This window comes from Motacilla alba, chromosome 6 (assembly GCF_015832195.1).
Source record: "Motacilla alba alba isolate MOTALB_02 chromosome 6, Motacilla_alba_V1.0_pri, whole genome shotgun sequence".
NCBI classification, from domain to species: Eukaryota; Metazoa; Chordata; class Aves; order Passeriformes; family Motacillidae; genus Motacilla; species Motacilla alba.
In genome coordinates, this window is record NC_052021.1 from 15,245,805 (window position 1) to 15,267,185 (window position 21,381).

General features: G+C 37.7%; 1 protein-coding gene across 3 annotated transcripts in view; it reads right to left on the minus strand.

The window, feature by feature from the left end:
• Window positions 1-21,381, minus strand: part of VCL (vinculin) — a 54,817-nt gene that overhangs the window by 13,268 nt on the left and 20,168 nt on the right. For 2 of the 3 annotated variants that reach the window (XM_038141142.1, XM_038141143.1), the window contains exons 3-13: window positions 17,811-17,961; window positions 15,876-15,984; window positions 13,339-13,461; window positions 12,922-13,082; window positions 7,009-7,099; window positions 6,098-6,245; window positions 5,070-5,223; window positions 3,899-4,074; window positions 2,718-2,908; window positions 1,184-1,383; window positions 587-715 (exon numbers count right to left, since the gene is read on the minus strand). In XM_038141142.1, the coding sequence (XP_037997070.1) occupies window positions 587-715; window positions 1,184-1,383; window positions 2,718-2,908; window positions 3,899-4,074; window positions 5,070-5,223; window positions 6,098-6,245; window positions 7,009-7,099; window positions 12,922-13,082; window positions 13,339-13,461; window positions 15,876-15,984; window positions 17,811-17,961 (1,633 nt within the window). Of the gene's footprint in view, window positions 1-586; window positions 716-1,183; window positions 1,384-2,717; window positions 2,909-3,898; window positions 4,075-5,069; window positions 5,224-6,097; window positions 6,246-7,008; window positions 7,103-12,921; window positions 13,083-13,338; window positions 13,462-15,875; window positions 15,985-17,810; window positions 17,962-21,381 lie in introns of all 3 variants that reach the window. The other variant, XM_038141141.1, reaches the window with a different exon arrangement.

The following is a 21,381-nucleotide window of genomic DNA, read 5'->3' on the forward strand; positions in this document are numbered from 1 at the left end:
GAAACAGAATACTTGGACAAAAAGCTATCCTGCCATAAAGCTGAATTCTCCAAGGCCTTGGGAATTATTTTGATCATGTAGCCAAAAGCCAAAACAGCCTAACACAACTGCCAGACACTGCATTTTAGGTACTTCATGTGCAGCCAGTGGCTTTCAAGTACAGGAAACAATATCCAGCAAGAAAACAGGTTTAGTCTGTTGATTAATTCTGGCATGAATTTGACTATTGTAATCAGCTAGGATATAAAAATCCACCAACTAGTGTTTTAGGGATTTTTGCAGAAGAATTTTGTAGCCCGCTGATGGCAATGTGGTACCAACAACACGGGGAGACATTTTGGCCATTTATGAAGTCAGGGACAACACTGTTTCCAGGGTTATACAATTCACAGTCTCCAGGAGTCTGGAGAGGTTTGCACAGTAATCTTTATGTTGCCAGAATTAATAAGCATGTACCTCAAACTTGAGGAAAAATATCAATTCATTTTTCAGAACACTGATTTGTTTTTCAAAATACCAATTCAGGTAAAATTCAACAATAACTGAAGCTTTGTATGGAAAGAAAAGACCACCTGGGTATACTTGCCTCATCTCTGTTGGGAGCATCAGAGGGAGCAGTAGCTGCTACTGCTAACAATTTAATAGGAGTTGTGGTGTCACTAAAAACATCAGAAACTTCCTGGGTCATTGCTTCTTGCATTCGTGCTTTAAGATCCTTAAAAAAAGTGGAAAATTATTGGCATATGATAGAGGGATATTAAGCTGTAAGGGTTCAAATCCATAAAGCCTTCTCTTGCAAAAAAATGCCTGTTCCAATGGCAGACATTGAGATAAAATTACCTTAAAAGTATGACCAATTCATCACCTTTGATATAATTTGAAATGTACAAAGCTTACATACCACTCCTTGAAACGGCATTAGAAGCTATGAACAGCATGATTTGAGACCTCGTCCCTCAAATCTGCAATGCTAGCATACTATTTTCTTTTAAGAGAGACTTAATTTTTTCTTCTAAACTGTTCATCTGAAATTAACCCCCATGACACGATAACAAGGCCTTTCTAGAAAGTTTGCTTTAAACACCTCAGCTAAGCCAACAGGTCTGTAGCCGCCCTTTTGTTTTTACGGGGGCCTCCCCCACACAGGGCCGGCTCGGAGGGAAGGGGTCCAGCGCATCCTTACCTTCAGCGAGTCCTGCAGCTGAGCGGCGACGGCCCTGGCCTGGGGGGACTCGCCCTCCCCTCGTGCAGCCAGCTCAGCCAGCTGGGCAGAGAGCTGCTCCACGCGGTCGCACTTGGCCAGCAGGTCCTGCCGGTAGGGGCCCATCATGACGTTGGCCAAGCGGCGGCCTTCGGCTACCAGCCCGCGGATGGCTGCCTGGCCTGCGGGGGGACAGGGCAGTAACAGCAGGGCCACCAACACCTGAGGCACCAGCAAGTACTGCACGCCTACGTGCGCACATCGGCACTCTTGGGTTGTTAAGAACGCTTCCCTAGGCGGTAGAAAAGGTCTTGTGCGGTTTATCACTGCGTAATTACAGTTCGAAACCACAGAGGAATTCAACTGTCTCCAGTTTCTCTTTGCTTAATTCAGCAACTCTGGCTAGAGATACATCCTTTTTACTTAGGGTGATCTGACAATGAACCATGGCAGCTGTCAGGTATTTCTACATAACTAATCTGTTGACTCCAATAGAAGCACTTACAAATTTCAAATACTGCAATTCATCCCCACATTAGAAGACGAGCAGCAAGAGGGGAAGAAAAGACAAGTAGAAACATAACTTTAAAAGCCAAATACCCTCTCCCAGAATTCCAGAAGTCATAAGTAAGAAGTGTCAAGTAGTCTGGATTGGAAGGGACAGTGGGGGTAGGGAACACCTTACAAAGCCTCCACAGTGTGGCAAAAGCTTTTCCATTAAAAAAATTATTTTTAGCATGGCTAATTTCCTTCATTCACTTACAGATGCTTCCTGCTCATTCACAAGAATGTAATTCTCTGTTCTTTCAACAACACAAAAGCAGTATTCTTTTAAAAGAACTCATCATGTATTAAGTCCAAAGACCTACTGAAGAATAATTTTCAACTAATGCTAACCCACAAGTAATCCAAGTTTGTGATCAAGCTTTAAATGACTTAGGAAGCTGTCACAGCATCAGACTATCCAAGAATCACTCAGCACTACTGCCATCTTTTATATTCTTAATTTACTTCTCTTATGAGTATCCTGCCAAGTGCCAGCAACTCCTGAACAACAGTCTCCAATATGCTCATCAGGAGCAAAAAATCCCCTCTCTCTTTAATTCTTAGCATTCTTCTCAGATAACCCAGAACATACAAGAATACAAAACGTGATACTTCTAGGTCAGGTTTATGAGTGTTTTTCTCTTCTCAGAAGGACTTAATTACTCAATTTGCTGGAGTAGGTATAAACTGAAATTTGAGATACAATATTTCCATAATAAGGAAAGCAAGGAGCAATCTTAAGTTCTTTTCTCTACAACACATGTTCTTCCATTCTTTAGGAAAGAACACAAAGAGAATCATGGGCCAGCTTAATTCTGTAATTGCAGTCAGGACTTAGCTATAACTCTAAGTCTCCACACCAGTGAAGATTCAATGCATCCTCAGCATCTTAGGAGCAGTAGTTTCCACCACAAAACTGGCAACAGGTTTGATTCTAAACCTGGGGGGAAAATCACAGAGAAACACTTACCTACTCCCCGATCAGCAACTGTGGGATTGTCTATCCACCTCTGAGCTTGTTCAATCTTGCCCTCCAAATGGACAGCTGCTTTAACTGGCCTCGTATTTGCTACAGCCCTGTTTGTTTTGGACTGCAAATTCTGAAGTGATGTAGCTATTTGCTTAGCCAAAGCACGGGCCTCAGGAGAGTCACCTTTCCCACTAAGGATTTAAAAAAAAAAAAAAAAAAAGGTTGTAGTCATAGAAAGATCATTTACAGATTATCTCAAGTTCAGCAGGAAGACACACAATAAAAGGTTCTTGATGTTTTTAAATAAGGTTGAATTTGACACTCGGGTTCAGACTCTGAGGAGCAATTCTCTGCTGTGGTACCTGGGCATTTCATATGTTCAGCACAGCACTGAGGTGGGGGAAGGCATAGACTGTCATTGCCAATACTGGTCTAAGAACTGATTTCCCATTTCCATGGCTGTCTTCATGAGCCACTGAAATCATGCCATACAGATTACAAGCAGAAGAGTAAGCAGCCACAGACCATAGGCAATATATAAACTTGACAAAAGGCAGCACATTAAGACCTACAGCAGCTAAAGCTCAATAAACCTTGATTAAAGCATCTAACTAATGAAGCAAGAAAAATATTTATTGCTATATTGCAACCAGCCTTAGGTGAAGATCACAGTTTGTACAATAACAGTTTGTTTCGCCTCTTCCATTCTCAAGTAGCCTCTTTGCAAAACTGATACAGAAATAGAATTTCTGAAAGTATTATCTTTTGTATAGTTTGCAATTACAGCTTAGAACACTGACAGCAATGGAAGTGGTAGATATTTTCCACCTTGATATTTAGTAAAGTACTTAGCAAAAACCAGTGATGACACCCATCTGCATAAACCAAGTTTATATATCCCATTACCTTGTTGTTTCAACACTACAAACAAGCTCACTTTTGCCTTCAGTTTCCTTCTCAAATATTCCATAGGCAGTAGAAAGATAATACTTCTATGTAATTCATGTCTGGTTACATTTTTTTAAGGAAGCTAGTGCAAGCTAGGCTTTGAGACAGAAATCAATAGGCTGAACAACTTAAAAGTGTTTATTTTAATCATCAATATTCTGATCTTGCTCGGCACTGGGAAATGCACACACAAGTCATTCAAATAAATAAATGGTGATAAAACAAATACTTACTGTCGTCGCAGATCTGACAGCTTGGCAGTCAAAGCAGAGATTTCCCCCAAGGAACGAAGGATATCATCTCTCTCTTTAGGCTCCTCACACAGTTCTGCAACTTTCCTTGCTTCAGCCATAATTCCCCGAATATGCTCCTCTCCTTCACTGCCCCCATTAGGATCTGCAAGCCAATTCTTAATAGAAAGAAGTTGTGTTCCAGTGAAGACGTAATGTATGAATTTATAGGGAAAGAAAATACCAATATAGCTTTCAAAACTTTATTTAACAGAAAATACTTCTCAAAAGCAATTTCTGGTTCTTGGGTACCATGAAATTATTCTACTTCCTCATAGTTTTTCTGTTTTGAAAAAAAAGTCAAACTAGATAAAATCTACCCAAAGATTTTACATTGTCTCTCTCCCCTCAATATTTGCCAACAGTATTTTAGAAGCAAAATTGAATCACTGCCTTTAGAAACTGATGATGTGACTTTCCAAAAAAAATGAAAACAGATGCTCTTGAGCCCAGGGTGGTACTTTCACAGAGCTCTTCCTAAAAAGTCCCTTTACCATTTCATTTGAACATATGTAATATCAATGTATCTTTATATATTTATAATAGACACACATACACATTTAAATAAGGTGTATATATAGAAGGTCCATTATTTGATGACCATCATAATAATCACTGGGTAAGAGACTAACCATTGAGGGACACTAAGAGTAACTAAAATAAAGGATCAAGTGAAAGAAAATGTAGTTTCATTACCATCATTTCTCTTCTGTCATTAACATACAGTTCCAAATCCTGAACTCCACTCCCAAAACAGAGTCCAAAGAAAGGGCTCTGGTTTTATCCACATATAAGTCTGTTCAATCTAAAACTCTTCTATTCTTTTCTTTAATAAGATTAGTTTATATGCAAATTTAGGGTGTTCCATCATTTTAATTTAATAAGCTTGAAATTTTTAGTAATGATAAGTAAGTTACCAAAAAAGATCATCAACTGAAGCAAAATTCACCATATGCTGTAAATCACTGAAATTAAGATTTTTTTGTCAAAACAAGTATCCTCTCTATGTTCTTCCTATCAAGTAACTGTGTTTTATTTGGAAACAACTACAGCAGTTCAGTATAACAGCTCAGAGTAGCAATGTTCTGAAGTATTTATTAATCACTAGTGGTACCTGAGCAGCATCAATCTTCTTAGCAATTGCCTGCTTCGAGTTGGTCATGGCCTCCAGCTTGCGGGCTGCATTCTCCACCTTGGCAGTGAGCAAGTCCAGACCCTGGGACACCTGCTGGGCTTTCTGCATGGCCATGGGTGTGGCACCCTGTCCTCTGCCCGAGACAAAAAGAGCACCACAGATAAAGCTCAGCACTGACAAAAGCTATTTTCTAGTCAAGAGGCAACAAAACCTGTTTATGTTTATTCCCAGCAATTACTGCAAGAGATATAGTATTCAATCAGATTTGTTTCCTCCTTAAGGAAACAAAAATTAACTGAGGAACCAAAGAAGAGATAAAAACTAAGAATATATTTTCCCTATTCCAGAATGTGACACTTAGCAGCCTCAGAAGAATAAACATTTTTAAGAGACAAAAAGTAAAGCTATTTTAGGTAGTTCCATTAAAGTACCCAGGACAAGGCCTCTTTTCTCCTCATTTACAGACTGTTACAGAGAGTCAGAATCTGCAGGAGTTAAAGTCTCACCACATCTAAGTGGTGACAGCAGATCAATAAAAAAAATAAATATGAAAATAAAATGTCTTAGCTGCCTCAATCATGTACACACAAAGTTCAACAGCATTTGCCAATGAAGGATAAACAACAACCACCACATGTGATCTAACATCCCAGAAAACACCTAGAAAGTAGAATATCCATGTATCTTACAGTAATTGGGGTATATCCTCTTTGGAGGACAGAGTTAACAGGAGAGTTTCAAATTTCCTTTCTGCCTAAATTGGAGGAAGGTTATGTGTTAGACAACAAGCAAAGTCAGAATTATCTACTTGAGCAATTCTAATCATCATATTATGTGATTAACATTTCTCTTATTAAAACACATTATTCTCTTCACAAAAGAAGAGATTGAAGTAAAAAAGGTAAGATACAGTCCTGGCCTGCTTTTCAACAGGTTAGGAAGTGTCAACTGCAGAGAAAACATTTCAATAGCACTTGGGGAGTGCCCATCCCAAGCAGGAGCTTTACCTAGCCCGGAGGTCAGCCAGCTGGTCTGTCATTTGCCCCAGGGTTTTGCACGTGCCCAGGATCTCTCTGCGCTCTTTGCCTGCACACAGCTCTCCCGCTTTGCCAGCTTCATCCAGGATCTGCCTTATGGCCTGCTCACCAGCATCCCCTGAGGCACAGGCTCAGTCAGTACAGCAAACAAGACATTCCCTGACATGTACGAGAAAGCTACTGGTATCATCATGTCACGTGAACTGCATTAGGTTTAGTTGTGAAAGCACATTTACCAAAAATGGAGATATAGACCAAAAAATAACAACTCGCATCCAACTTTTACAACTGCATTAGTTTGGCTTTGATTTCAGAGCAAGTCAGTCTGATAAGGTCTTTCAACATCCAAATGGAACAGGCCTCTATCGAGTTTTGTTTACTTTAAACATATATACAAAGGTTAACAAACCCCTTATATAAGTAAAGGTGACTACAATAAAGAATATTTATGGCAGATTTTCCTACTAAAAATTTTATGTCAAGGCTGAAAGAAAAACACTTAAAGAGATTCTGTTAGGGAAATCTCAAGTTATAAAAATTTGAAAGCACAAAAGGAGGGATTTTAAATATTAGCCATGGCTACAATTAAGTACTGTTCAATTCATAAGTTTTTGGGGTTAGTACTGCAATGCAAGTTAAGAACATGTATGTTCCATAGAATACATATATTTGACACCATTTAGAAGAAGCAAAGCCTTCTAGGTCATTAGCCACAACTTGTTCAATTCCCAGTGTCTAAAGAAAGGAATAAATACAAGCACCTTCAGAATGATCCACTGTGTAAGGGTTATTAATGCTTAAAGACCATTTTGTCTTAACAGAAATAATGAGACCTTCAAAAATCAAAATACTTTATGCTGCTTTTTGTGTTTGAATATTACCTGGAGGTGCATTGGGATCTCTCAGCCAACCTTTTGCCTGATTCATCTTTGAATCTATTAAGGCTAAAGCTCTCTTCATGGCTTCAGTGTCCTTTACAAAAGAGAAACCAGCAAAATGATTCTCAAAACAAAAATATCAAAGCACAAGCAATCAATGCAAAGCTGACAAAGGTTCTATAAAGCAGAGTCTACTTATAAAAACCCATTCGTATAAGCAGCTCAAAACCCATTTTCAAACTAGCAGGTCGTAATTGCTTCTTTCCAGTTAGAACAGACATTTTCATTTCACTCAAAATGCAAAAATTATGCATGCAATTTTAGTGGTTTTTCTATTTCTTTATTTACTAGTGCTTTTATTTCTAAAGTTGGAGCTCTAATAAGCACACATCTTGGAGTTAGTTCCACTTTACATCAGGACACATAGAAGAGTTGTGATGTAATTGGAGTATCAGTATCTGGTAACTAGCCTGTGAATTTTACTTCTTACTTCGGTGTAAGAGGCTGCACATCTGCATTTCTCACCTGCTCTGCTGCTTCAAGTCAAACAGTTACTGTTTACAGAAAAGTAAGACTGCCAGCTAATTTCTGAAAGTCTCAGATATGGAGCTGAATGTCTTTGGAGATAAACACATGTATTTACATGTGACTGTTTAAACTCCGAGCTCCTCTGCCAGGATCATCAAAGAAGCTGTTTCTTTCACTATTATGCCACTACTATCCAACACCTCTGGCTGCAGGGGAAACAGCCTCCCAGTTCTGATTTCTCTGCACAGTCTGCACTTTGTTCGTGTGCCATCCCTCCACTAGAGGCCACAAGTTCTGCATCTTACATAAATGGAAGGACAGTGAAAACAGTAACACGTACCTACGTAGAAGTCGTGGAAAAGCCAAAATAGTCTTTTACCACACATATCCTGGAAGTGATTTGAAATACATCTAAGATCCCATGAATGGTATAGAGATGACAAAAAGAAGCCTGGCTCTCATGCAGCATCTGAATCAGACTGCCCATGTCCACTACTTTTGAAGAGAAGCCTACTGCCATCAGTGATCAGTATCTTGCTATAGCATGTGCTATCCTGACAACACTAAAGAAATGCCCCATTTTTGTGGAGTTGTTCATTCGGTATGCTTCGTCTCAAACATACAACACTAATATTCTGGCATTTTTATTCAGGCATGTTGGTCTGTCAGCTATTCATAAGGTAATATAATTCAGCAAGCAACTTCTTAAAATGTCATGTGATGCAGCTGAATATTTTTAAATGCTCTTGAATCACAGCCTGAGAGAGAGCACCAAAAGCACAATTATTTTCACCTGGATGACTGGGTCTCAAATCTAGAAACTGGGTCTCCAAACTTACTTGGGACCTGTTTGAAAAAAACTTCCAAAGGGTCAGATATGCAGCTATGGGTGGCAAATGGGCACATTATTTTAAAAGTCATCTTCTCTATAGTTCAAGCATTGTGCATTCAATGTATGATAAGAGACAAGCAAATATTCATTGAATATTCAAATGTATATATAAATCTTACTACCTATGAAGGTAGGTGTTACTGTCTTCTGTTGTTTCTATCAGGCTGCAGCCACTTTAGCTTGAAATGAATGGTCTACGTCAGGACTGTCTACCCAGAAATACTTTGAAACAATTAACTGAATTTTTAAAAAGGCAACAGATGTTTCTTATTGTGTCAATGAGATGGCAGGAGTGGGTGGAGAAAAGCAGTGTTGGGAAAACTGTCTTGGCCTCTCCCTTTATACTCTCACAGGCTTTTGTGTTGTCTCAGCTGCCTGCAGAGTTGCAGTTTCAGCAGAATTCTTTAGAAGCCTCTGAATCTGAAGTCTAATATCTGAGGACAACATCATGGATGTTCCAGATTTTGCACTCATGACTTTTTAATTGCCAGCACTGCCCCAGTAGCAACAGGATCCATCTGCCCAATCATATGGAGTTACTGGATTGTTCTGCAGGGTGAGTCTGGCTATCCTGTGTTCCACTGCACTCATGTTGGCAAAACACTGTCCCCTTTTTCTGTTTTAAAAAATCTGGTGAAATCCTAGCATAGCAGCTGAAGCGTTTCAAGACAACTGCTCTTAAAGCACCAATTCCCCATCTGCACAGCCCAAGGAATCCCTCTCAGTTTTAGCCTGATCAGGAGTTTTCATTGCAGTGAGTGGAATAATGCAATAGAAAACTGGAAAGCATCTTTAAGTGCTGTTGGTACAGCACTTTTGTGTCTGCCAGAGCTGTGTCTGGTGTCAGATACTTGGCAAGCAACAAAAGTATAGCCAGACTGAAAGGTCTGGACTTACCAAACAATTCAGGCTATTAAGAAAGAAAAGAAGACAAAAGCAGAAACACCCAATCTAAAAAAAACCAGCAACTTGCTCAAGGTCTCACTGCTTGAAAGTGTCTCGATAGCCCTGATTTCTGTACCTGTTTAAATACTTTATTCCTCCCCTAAACAGCTAAATATGTTTAAAATGTAACTCTTTGGGATTTACCAACAGAATATTGTTTGCAAGCTTAATTTTTTTTAAAATCCTACTGCTCTTCTGCAAAAAAATTTATACAGTTTTATCAGCAAAAATTGATTCTTTCCCTCCTCTCCCTGCCAACAGTTGCCCTGTTACCAAAAGGAAGTTTATTAACAAAATCAGCACTATTGCATTTTCAGAAGAGGTAAACTATTTCAGTTAATCAAGTTAAACAACAAGGGCAACACTGTCTGAAAGGAAAAGAGCAAGCTGGATTTGTTCCAAACCAATTCCTAAAGCAAGTATTATTGAAGACACTTTATGCATCATTTCTGCCACTACCAAGAATTTTGAGCTTATTCAGGGAGCAGGTATTATTGGCTCTGCTATGCAAAAGAGCAAAATAAATCCTACAGAATTCCTTGCTGGATGTAAAACGCAACCTCTGACTCAATGAAGTGGTCTAGTCTAAGGATATCTGCATTTCATGACCAAAGAAGGCAATGTTGGAGGAAATAGGCAAAGCCAGTGTTCTGGCAAGATAGATAGCTTAGTCACCATTCAGGGTTCAATCTTGCAAGATATTCAATATCTCTCAGCTTCTTACAACTGTTAACTCCCTCCAATGCCATGGAAATGAAAGATGTTTGAATTGAGTATTACTTCAAATTCATTTTAAAATAAACACTGACAATACACAAGAGAAAATTAAATTCCTCTGTAACACAAAAAAATTAAAGGAAAAAACTTCAAAGCTATGAATGAAAAAATAGATACAGTTCTTTTCCCCAAGATTTTGTCCAAGAAGAGTATTTCAGTTCTAAAGCACCATACTATTTTTAAAATCCAGTGTAAACAGAGATTATTGCAATCCAGTAATAGTAATGTGCAGAGTCCAGAGAGACCAACAAAATAGTTTACCTACAGCTACAACTCCTACAAAACCTACAACTTTGCCTCCATACCTTGTTTTCTCCACTATCTCTAGACAGATTGTGATAACTCAAGGTATAAATAACTCAAAATAATAAACATAAAATAAAGTCCAGCAACAGCATGTATTACACAGATAAAAATTCAAGGCTGGGCATCCCCAAACACCTTACTTTATTCCAGAAAAGGAGCGGGAAAATCTTTTCTTTCACCACCAGGCACAAAGTGCATGCAACAGTGTCCTCAACTACAACTAAATAGCTCCTTCATCCCCCTCCTAGCAAAATAATGTCAACTGTTAGATATGTGTGCAAATACAGGATAATGTCTGTGATAGGTGGCTTTTAGCAAACTAGTTTCTGCTTCTTCATCCCACTGCATTTTTCAGTTCAAATGCTTTGTCATCACTGTTTGATTAATGCCCAGTGCTACAGTTCCAAATCATCAGGATATCTTAATTCAAAACCAAAATACAGTTAAAAAGTACTCAGTTCAGAACAGAATGATACTTTGATTATACTAATCCACACAACATATTTATGCATAATGACCAATATTTTCCATTCGGAAACACTACTAATATACCATTTTCTTTATTAAATCCTTTATTAATCTGCCTCACCAGCAGTATGAATGAGAGTTTCCTAAGCCTAAATTGCCAACTCCTTGCAATAGACATTTTTCTCTACCAAAAGAATTTCTGAATTTGTTGTGTAAAATAAAATAGTATTCGTATTTCATAAAATACAGGAAAGCTTAAATCCAAAACTAAAACTGATTTGAAAAAGTACCCATGCAAGACTGCAGTTTTAAGCCTAGACCTAAAGAGCAGGAACCATCTGAAATGAAGGAAGGCTATGGGTAAAACGCTATGGAATGGACAAAATTCCTGACTTAATAAAGCTTTCTGACCATGCAGAAAGCTCATTCCTGCATGACTGGACCCTTTCTTTGTCACTACAGAGACTCATAAATTAACATAAAAGCATTCAGCAAGAATGTGCTGTAAAATCTTGCCCTAACTCTAATCAGATTCTGAAAGAGTCTTGATGCAGATCAGCTTGCAATTACCATTCTCAGTGACAGCCAATGCTACACACAGCTAGACAGAGCTGTTATGATTTTTTAAAACTGTGTGTATATCCGTAAGTTTTAATGCCAGTGTCACAGCTGGCACACAGAAGTTGCACATCACACAGTCTGCACACAGCACAAAATCCCACAGACATGCTTTTTTGGGGTTTAGTACAAGGTAGAGGTGGAAGGTGTGGAAGAAAGCTTACCTTCTAAAGGTGAGAAAAGGGTAAGAAACAGGACAACAAAAACAGAGATGCATACAGTAGTCATAATAAGGAAGTGATAGTGACAAAATAAATCAAGAGGCAAACTAAGGGTCAAGTGCCAAAAACCAAGGCCAAAGTGATTTTATATCTTGGTTACGTCAAAGTTAGATTTCCTGCTAGGCTTCGTTTACTAACCAGTCTGGCTTCAGGTCTCAGTAAGTTTTCCATGACATTTAGGCTTATTTGTTGTTCATAGCATTAACCCTTAAAAAATATCCTCAGCAATTTACTTCCAAGTACTCAAAAAGAACTTGGCAGGAATTTCAGTTATGCAGCTGCATTTATTTGTAAGCCTACAACACTTATGATTCTGTCTATCAGACCTGCTTTACAGTCTTCTAGACACTTCACCATCACTTCAGAGCAGCAATTAGCTCCAGGTAAGTGGTTGCAGTCACTCACACAGCTGAACACTGAGCTGTAGGAACCAATCCTGTCCATAGGCCAACTTCACAGGCATCAAACTTAGCCAGAAAGCCTCTTCCATCTAACAGATTTCTCTGAGATAAGACAAAAACCTGAAATTTACTCTCATGTTCAGAATAAAAATGGGGCAGGGAGAAACGGGGCAAGTGTTCATGGAGGAATCCCCCAAAACTGACTAAAATTTCTCAATTCCAAGCCTTTTGCACAAGGAATACAACAGTAGCCTATCTCTTCTGGCAGGATCTAGAAGGAAAACCTCAATCTCATTTATGAGACCACTAACGAACAAACGAACTTTTTGAACGAACACTAACTTTTATATCTAACTTTCCTACGTCAAAAATTATTATATAGGGTAGTTATAGATAGGGAAAATATCCTTCTCTGAGTGGAATACACTATATTCCAGGACTTCCTAATAATGCTGAAAATAAAGCATGAATGAATCTGTCTTCTGTTTGACGACTGAGTTACAGTAAACCATTGAACTACCTTCAAATGCCACATTATTTTAATTTTGCTTATTGAGAGAAAGCTTATTTTGAAAGATACATGAATATATTTATCTCTGAATATACTTGACCTTGAAGACATTATACGATGCGATTACATAGTGCTACAAAACTGATGCACTAATACATATTTCAGTGGTCTCAAAAGCGCAAGTTTAAAAGGGTAAAGCACAGTAGACAAAAACTAGACTTCTACATACAAATGTTGATATGAAAATACCTTGCTCGCCCAGGCATCTTCATCCCAGGAAGTGAGTTGCAATACACGGATTATTTCGTTTATCTCAGCGCTCATTTTCTCTACTGTGAAATTGCGATTTTTCAAGGCCTCTTCTATTCCCTGGCTTTTAGAATTTTTTGTGGTTACAAAAATCTTCATAGCTGTGAAAATACCAGAGATTAGAAAAAGGTATATCAGACTAATCAGTGGTCAAGTTGATCTTCTGCCGTATTTACATGGAACATTTTCTTTTGCTTGGACCATTTTATCTCAAAGGGATTGTAGTTTTAATACAAGAAACACAGTTCCTTGCAATTGATTACATATGATGACATTATTTCTAATTAACATAAAATATGGGAACTCCAGTTCAAAACAGTAATTCAGAATTATAATAAAGAACAAAGCAAAGAATACCTGAAATAAGTACTGGCAATAGCTCCTTCACTGTGTTCATGGAGTTTACCAGCATAACCCTATGTTCCTGATGAGTTAATTCCTGTTGTCTCTCGTCAATCATTTTGGCCATCTTTGTCATTCCTGGAGATTGAAGTAATTGAACATTGAAACACTTGAGATTTCTAAACAAGAATGAGGCATAATGATTGATGAAAACTATATTGAAGTTTAAAACTTTTGTACTAGCAACTGTTACTTTAAAGACATTCCAGACACTTGAGAGAAGTCACCTATTCAAAACCTAGCCACCATGTAAAGTACTACAGAAAGACTACTCAAATTTTTTTTTAAATAAAATCCTATCAACAAAAGAGGAAAATACTTGAAATGACTGGTTTAGGACATGAAGTCACTTAAAGAACACTGGAAGCTGATGTAAGGGGCAAGGGAGGGTATCATCTTTTCTGTTAAGATTTGATCCATGCCTTAAGTGAAGGACAGAAAAAGGAAACATCAGGATTTTGTTTGTTTGCTAGGAGGTTCTACCAGAGGTCAAGAACTGTATTTATTTACACTTTATATTTGCTAGAAATATTTCAGTACCCTAGAAGCCTGAAAAGAATTACATTTATTCTAGAGCAGTAGCTAAGACTTGTGAGGTTTACCGCATAGTGCACGTGGAAACTTCAGACACAGCTTCATAAAAACTTCAGATTATTTAAATTGGTACCATTGTGCTCCTACTCTTTCTCCTCCAGGGTATAAAACTGGAAGGAAGCTGTATGTTCTTTGACTGAATTACCTTTCTGCTGGCTAGCGTCTTAGGCATCTTAATACTGTTTTCATGACATCACTGAAAAGTAGTAGGATCCTCACACTGACAGCACAGAGGCAAGCTGTGCAGAACCACATTTACTTTTAAATGACAAAAGCCTTAATAGGTAATCATGTTCCCCTCTCTAGTTCCAGCCTAAAACCTATAAGCACTTCCTTGACTTTAGGTGTACCAGCTGACACTCCTGTTATTTATAGAGTACCCACATGAATGGTTAAGTTCAAATGCCCAATAATATAACTACAAGGAACAAGGACTCCAGGCTTTACATTGTGTGGGCATGGGCTGCAGATGTTGAGCAGCAGCCAGCTCAGGCAAAGACAGAGATTCTACAGCATTTCAGAAGCACAAGGCTCACTATTTATTTAGAATACTATGAGTTTAGAGAAGATTATTTGCAATAAAGGTGACAAGCTTTCATCTCACTCTAAGAAACTAAGACACTTACCCAAGACCTCTGTCAGACATATGTAACAGAAATGATGCATGTGAGGTCCAGTGAAAAGACCCAAATGCTTGTAACTGAGCCCAACAGAGCAAACTGAATTTAGGGGAAACTTCAGTTTTAAAGATATGTAAGACAATAACCACAGAGAAACTAAAAGTGTATATACTGAGTTGAAGAAAAAGTTTCAGGGAAAGAGAAGATTGCTCTTTTGTTTTATCTTTTCCTCTTCAAAACCAGGCAAAAACTATTTAATTGAAGGTAATTTCTGATGGGAAATAAAAGTTTAGAGAACACAATACCTTCATATGGAACTTCTAAGTTTTTCCACATCTATAAACAAGGTCAAGTATACACATGCTAAACAAAAACAAGATAATCTACAAACACACTCTGTGCCATGACAGCTCTTAATAATTTCATTTATCACCTAGCCACATTACACAAGTATTTATAAATATAAATAAATAGATTCCTGCTGGTTTTATATAAGCATTCTTTAGTTCAGTGTAATTTTAATTCCAACATCTTCCTACACTACCACCACCACATCTTGATTTTACAGAATGCATTTGTTAAATACTTTAGCTACTTCATGCTGAAGCTAAAGCATTTGAACTAGCAGATGACATAATGAATGGCAGGTTTCCTCTAGAGCAATAAAGAGATAGAGACAGCAGCTCCTCACTTACCAATCACTTCCACCACCCAAAGTGTGAGCTAACACAGTGAAGTAACAGGTAGTGAAGGAGCATCAAAGAGCAAACAGAGAATTTCCATAACAGCTGGGCTTTTGTATCATACTTCAAGACAGCTATTTCTGCAACCTCATTAAGATGTTAACATATGACATGTAGCATATACTATTCCAAGAAATTCCTACTGGGCCTAACTATCTCAGCCAGTGCAGTCATTTTATCAGCTTAATGGATTTTGTATCTCTGAGTGCTTAGTTACACAGCTTTTTTGGGGGGGTTGGGTTTTGTTGGGTTTTTTTTTGTTTTATCCTTACTAATGCATGCTTACTTCCTTCACAGTGCAGGAAAAGTACAGTACATATCATTCCCATGCACATTTCATTTACCAACATCTTCTGCATTCTTAAAGGAGACTGTGAAACAGAAAGAGTCATTCTTCCCAATAGAAACTTCCAAAGCAACTGCTTTACCATTGTCCCAGTGTTCAAAGCTTGAGTGAGGAAGATGCTGGTGGGAGAATAAAGTAGTGGGAAAGACTGTACTGAATATATTTATGAAAGACTGGAGCAAATCAAACCTGGTCCTAAATTCTTCGTGTAAGTCACCAGATCCTCCATTGTCTCTACCACTTCTGCCACAGTCAAATATTCCAATATTCCTTTGCAGACACGGATGATTTTACGGACCTAAGAGAGAAACATCCTGTTATTTCTTAGCTAAAGCTAAGTTACACTTAGAAATGCAAACATTAGAAATGCAAACCTGTTATTAGAACAGTTTAGTTACAGCATTTGCTAATAGGACAAATGGGCAATCATAAAGGTCTGAGATCCTGACTAAATTACCCAAATTCCATTACTCAAGTGCTGTAGTGGAAAGCCAGTATTTAATCAGCTTTCCACTACTCAGAAATGTTTTCACTTTGTATGATAAATGAAGGACAGCACTGAGAAAATAGGTTAGAAAGAGCTTCACCTATGTATGCTGTCATGCTTGAAGTTTTTCATTGCAATTTCATCAATAAAATATTTAACTTAAATCACAAAGCAAAGCTACATAGAAAGCAGACTTCAGGCTTTCAGAGGAAGTATCATTTACCATACAGCTTTACATATGGATAAAACATTACCCAGCATTCCAGCAGGGAAGATACATCTAACATCTCAAACTTTCCAGAAAAATCTGTGAAGGCTGAAATTCATTTACCTCTGGACCTCTGCCTCAGCTTAACTTTTTTCAGTCTACATTTGATTCCCAAACAGTTCTCAGTCAGTAAATACTCTAACCTCTGAACCACATTACTTCCCACTTCACTACATACAATTATTATGGTAGAACAAGTTAACATTGAGTTTGTATCAACCACATGCAGTGTTTAGCACCTAGAGAAGACCAAAGGTTCCTCTGAAACCCATTTCAGTTTGTCCCAATGTTACTTTATATTGAAACACAGGACAGACATGTGCCAACTTAAGTACTTGTGAAAAATCAATCATTCCTGACTAATGGCTTTCTTTTCACTAACAAGGAGTTGTCAGGTGAGTCCCACAAAGCATTAACTTTACAAAAGTCAATTCACTTCCTAAACACTAGAAAGAGAGATTAAAAGCTATTAACTTCCTTGAAAGCCCCATAAGGCTTCTATTAAAAACCATTTCAGAGGGACATGGTAACTTTGCCATGAGATGGTTAAATGAGACAAGGACACCATGTTAGATTACTCAAAACAGCAAGAAGAGCAACACAATTCCATAGGTTAACAAATTGTAGCAGAATTAGGATTGACATCAACATTTCTAACAGCATGATCTTTCTTATACAGAAATAAGCAAGACTCTACATGCCCAGAAAGAGCATCAAGACTGTGATTTGTGACACAAAAAAAAAAAAAAAAAAAAAAAAAAAAATCAAACATGAGACATTTACATTTCCTTGCAACTGTGGATTTTTTTTGTACTTATGAAGATGGACAAACAGCACTTCTGGGTCAGTTTCTGGCTTGTGCAACAGCCAAAATGTAGCAACTGTTAGATTTATCAAAATACATCTTTGGCCTGACTAGCCAGACAGTCCAAATTTGTATTACCTCCCATGCCCCAAGGCCAATTAAATTGCCAGAGCTAATGAGCCAGACAAACATAAAGTGGCCTAGGGCTTTTCAGTGAAGTGATACAGAAAATATAAGGATCAGTAATGGGTAAGGTGAAGGGAATACAGAAAAGCATCAGGAAGGTAGGTATCAGACAGGTGACGAGATCTGGCCTTCTTGAGCAATAATCACAGGCAACACCTAAACGTTATGTCATGCAAAAATGCTCCTAACAAAACAGAGCAACAAGTCTTAAGCTCCTTCTGACAGAAAGGAATGCAAAATATGTTTCCAATCAAGCTGAAACGGTCAAAACCTCATTAATCTATTTAATTGTTTGGTTTAGCTACCTCAGTTAGGGGGACATTTTAATTAATAATACTGTTGTGCAGGCACTTATATCAGTCGGGCTGGGATTCCTACCTCTGCTTCATCGAATGTCAGGAGCAAGTCTGATGTTCCAGAAAGGATTCCCCTCGATCCATCAATGAGATAGTCACGAGCTGGTACTGAGTAAGGATCTGCTTGCAGCATCTGGGCTGCCCGCACAAGCTTGGTGCAGGCGTTCTCCACTCTGTGGAAAGCCAGCAGACAACACTTGCTGATTAGCTTGTCTGTATGACAACAGCCTTGAGAAAATGTTGGATTTATTTTTAACTTTACCATTTGAAGCACCACAAGCAAACTGATCATTCTACACCTTTATAGTTTAAAAGGCAAGAGTATTTATTGTATTTTTTCTATCAAAAAGTCACCAGCAACCATACAATCCAGTTTTTCAGAAGTCACACAACCTTCCCACGAAGGGAAGGTTTGAAGTACCCCTTACAGAGCACGTAGTACAGTGTCATTAAGGAGAGCTCCCAACCCAGCAAAATACCTTACATTCTTCATGACAAGGGCAGGGAACAAAACAATGATTCTTTTAGGACTTCACAATGAAAGTAACTGTTAACTTTTATCAGCCTTGTATAGGCATTGTTATTCAAGTAGCAATCGCTATTAATAAATATTAAATGACAGCTACGCATGAGGACAAAATAACATAGCTGTAAGAAAGACACTGTGCTGTAGTCCCGGTCTTCAGAATGTTAACATTCATAGAAAGAGCATTTTAAATAACCACAAAATGTAGTGGTAAGGTACAATGTTCAAATGCAGCTTGCAATTCCAGACATAAAAGCAGAAAAAAGATTTTGCAAGATATTACAGTATGTAACTACAGTAACACAAAAGGTACTTACAATAAGAAGATAAGCTCTGAGATTAGGTTCCATCAAATCATTTAATATAACAATTTTAAAATATCAAAAATTGGAAGACTGAAAACGTTTTGATTTTGTTCTCTTGCAACTACTTTGCGACACCTTTGGAGAATAAAAAAATTGAGACTTCCCTTTCATGCTAGCTGTGCTATTCATGGTTGTAGTTATTGACTGCACTGTCCTCCAGTGTCTCCCATTTCAGTTAAGTGTAATGTAATACACAATGCTCTGTGCATGTGAATGCCATGTGCTCATTCAATAACATGAGGTTCCAACAAACACAGAACACTTTTATTACAGCAATGCTACCTCTTATGACCACTTCTGCATGCTTGTCACATAGCCCATTTTCTACTGACCACTTGGGCAAACTCTTTTATCATACTTTAATAAAAGTACTTTTGGAAAGTTATAGTTAACCCATTCCCCCCCCCACCCTGTTCTTTGCTAACACAAATATTAGAACTTAATGGTTACATCCAAATTTAACAAGTAGAAATAAGACACCCATTACAGGAAAACACCCTTTTGCCCAGAAAGTAAAGTTTTCAGCTAATAGCTCCATAGAATAGATCACGTTGGACCAGCTGCATTATCATAACCAGCTCTTTCTGGGAGACATCTGCTAAGCATATCAGATGGCAGAGGCTCCTAACCAAGCAAGAAAATGCCAAAGGATTTCAAGACAGAAAGTGGAAATGGTCTGCTCATCACTATGCAATGCACTTAGTTGTGTTATCAAAGTCAACTGACTTCACTAAATTAGATTTCCGTGCCTGCTTCTCACATTTATTCTTTTCAACTCTGCCAATAAAGGGATTTTAAAAAATCACCTATTCAGCAGCTTAGAGCTATAGGCTCAGAAATACTTAATTTCCTACAGTTTAATTTCATGGTTGTCTGTTTAATGCTGATAATTATCTCAAGGCTGCCTTTTTCATTTGTTAAGACAAGAATTAACATAAATGCGTATTACACCAGAAGTCACCATAATTAATGAAAATAGTGTTTTTGAGGATTCAAAGTTTTCTTTTACAGTTTTTAGGGTCTTAAAGGTAAATATGAATTTCAACAGTATAATGCCTGTTCTGCATGAATTTCCCAATGCACTTAAAATGCTTCAGGAGTGTAAACTGTGTACAAGAAAATCATAGTGGTGTTTTAAAATCAGACACATTTCATCCCCTGCAAAGCACACATGCTAGAGAGCAGAAGATTAAGAAGAAAACGTATTCATTTACTTCCATGAAAAAAAAAAACCCAACCAAGCAAAACAACACAAATTACCAAAGCCCCAAAAAAAGCAATGAACCACTTGTTCTATCACAACAATCAACCACGTTCAGAAGTTTCAAATAGAAGTTCACTGCTATGGTGAAGTTTCTAATCTCTGTATTATATTGCAACTTAAAAAAACCCAACAACATATCTTAATAAAAAAGTATATTTAATTTAAAGGCGTGATTACTATAAAGCTATCTTAACACCAGCCAAATTCTTTGTGGGGAGGACACTGGTCACAATATTTCTAACCATACTACTTTGGGTAGTCAATCCACTTCATCACTGGTAAATTTATTCCTTACAAAACATGAGGGGAAAAAAGTAGCTTATGCTAAACTATCATTTTAGCTTTTAGGTTTAAGAATTGACCACTGCTTTTCCCTGAGTTTGTTTTCCAGTTTATCCACTACAGTTTAGATTACTTGCAGTTCTAGAAATATAAAGTAAAAAGCAAGTCTTTTACGTTAACAGTAATTTGTTAATACAGATACCAGCAGGGCAGCTACAGCTTGGCTACCAAAATAACATTAACATAGAACAGCATTATTGCTAGATTTGTTAAATGAGCTTGTGCATGAAAGTTAAACAAATTTATATTCTCACTGTAAACAAATAGTCTAACCCTATTCTTTGCCTAGAGACTGCAGTTCTTCACTTCTTTACAAGAGAAGCTTAACAAGTAATAGGAACACATTGCAAAACATCTGATGTAAATTATATGCATTACTTATACTCCCTGGTGATTAAGATAATTAAGATAAAGAACTCAGCATTTTTTAGCTCTAAGTCAATAGTTAAAATGTGGTTTATGTCAGCAGCAAGCGAAGGGATGCGTGATAGCTTTTCAGCAGCCAGCAAGTTATTTTGCTGCTCAATCATACTCCTACTGAAAAGCTTTACAGATTACCATAATATGTATTTATTATGAACCCTCGATGCCTGTATCAAGTCTTTCAAAATAATAAACACATCTCTGCATCCTTTTGAGGAAATGGAGGAAATACGAACAGGGAATGCAGTGCTAGCACACGTGTACTGCTTTTTACCCATCATCCATGCACCAGTACAAATTCTGCCAGAGCACTCCCTTAAAAAAGGAATGCCAATTCCTGAACTAATGCTTTAGAAACAAAAACTCCCTCTCAGGAAAACAAAACCAAAAAAACAAAACCAAACAGATGAGAGTCTCCCAAAAAAGACTCTCATCTGTTTCAATTCTTGCATCTAAATTCTGTCCTTTACAGCAGATAAGGCTCCCTTTGTAGCCCACCTGTGACTATCATTTGTCCCCACAACCAAGATAGCCAGGACAATACACTCCCCATGTTAACAACAAACTGTACTAATTCATATTTATATAAATTCTAGATTAACAAAAACCCACAAATGGAACATGTTATCATTCATAAAAATCATTGAACATTGCTAACTCATGTTACTGCATC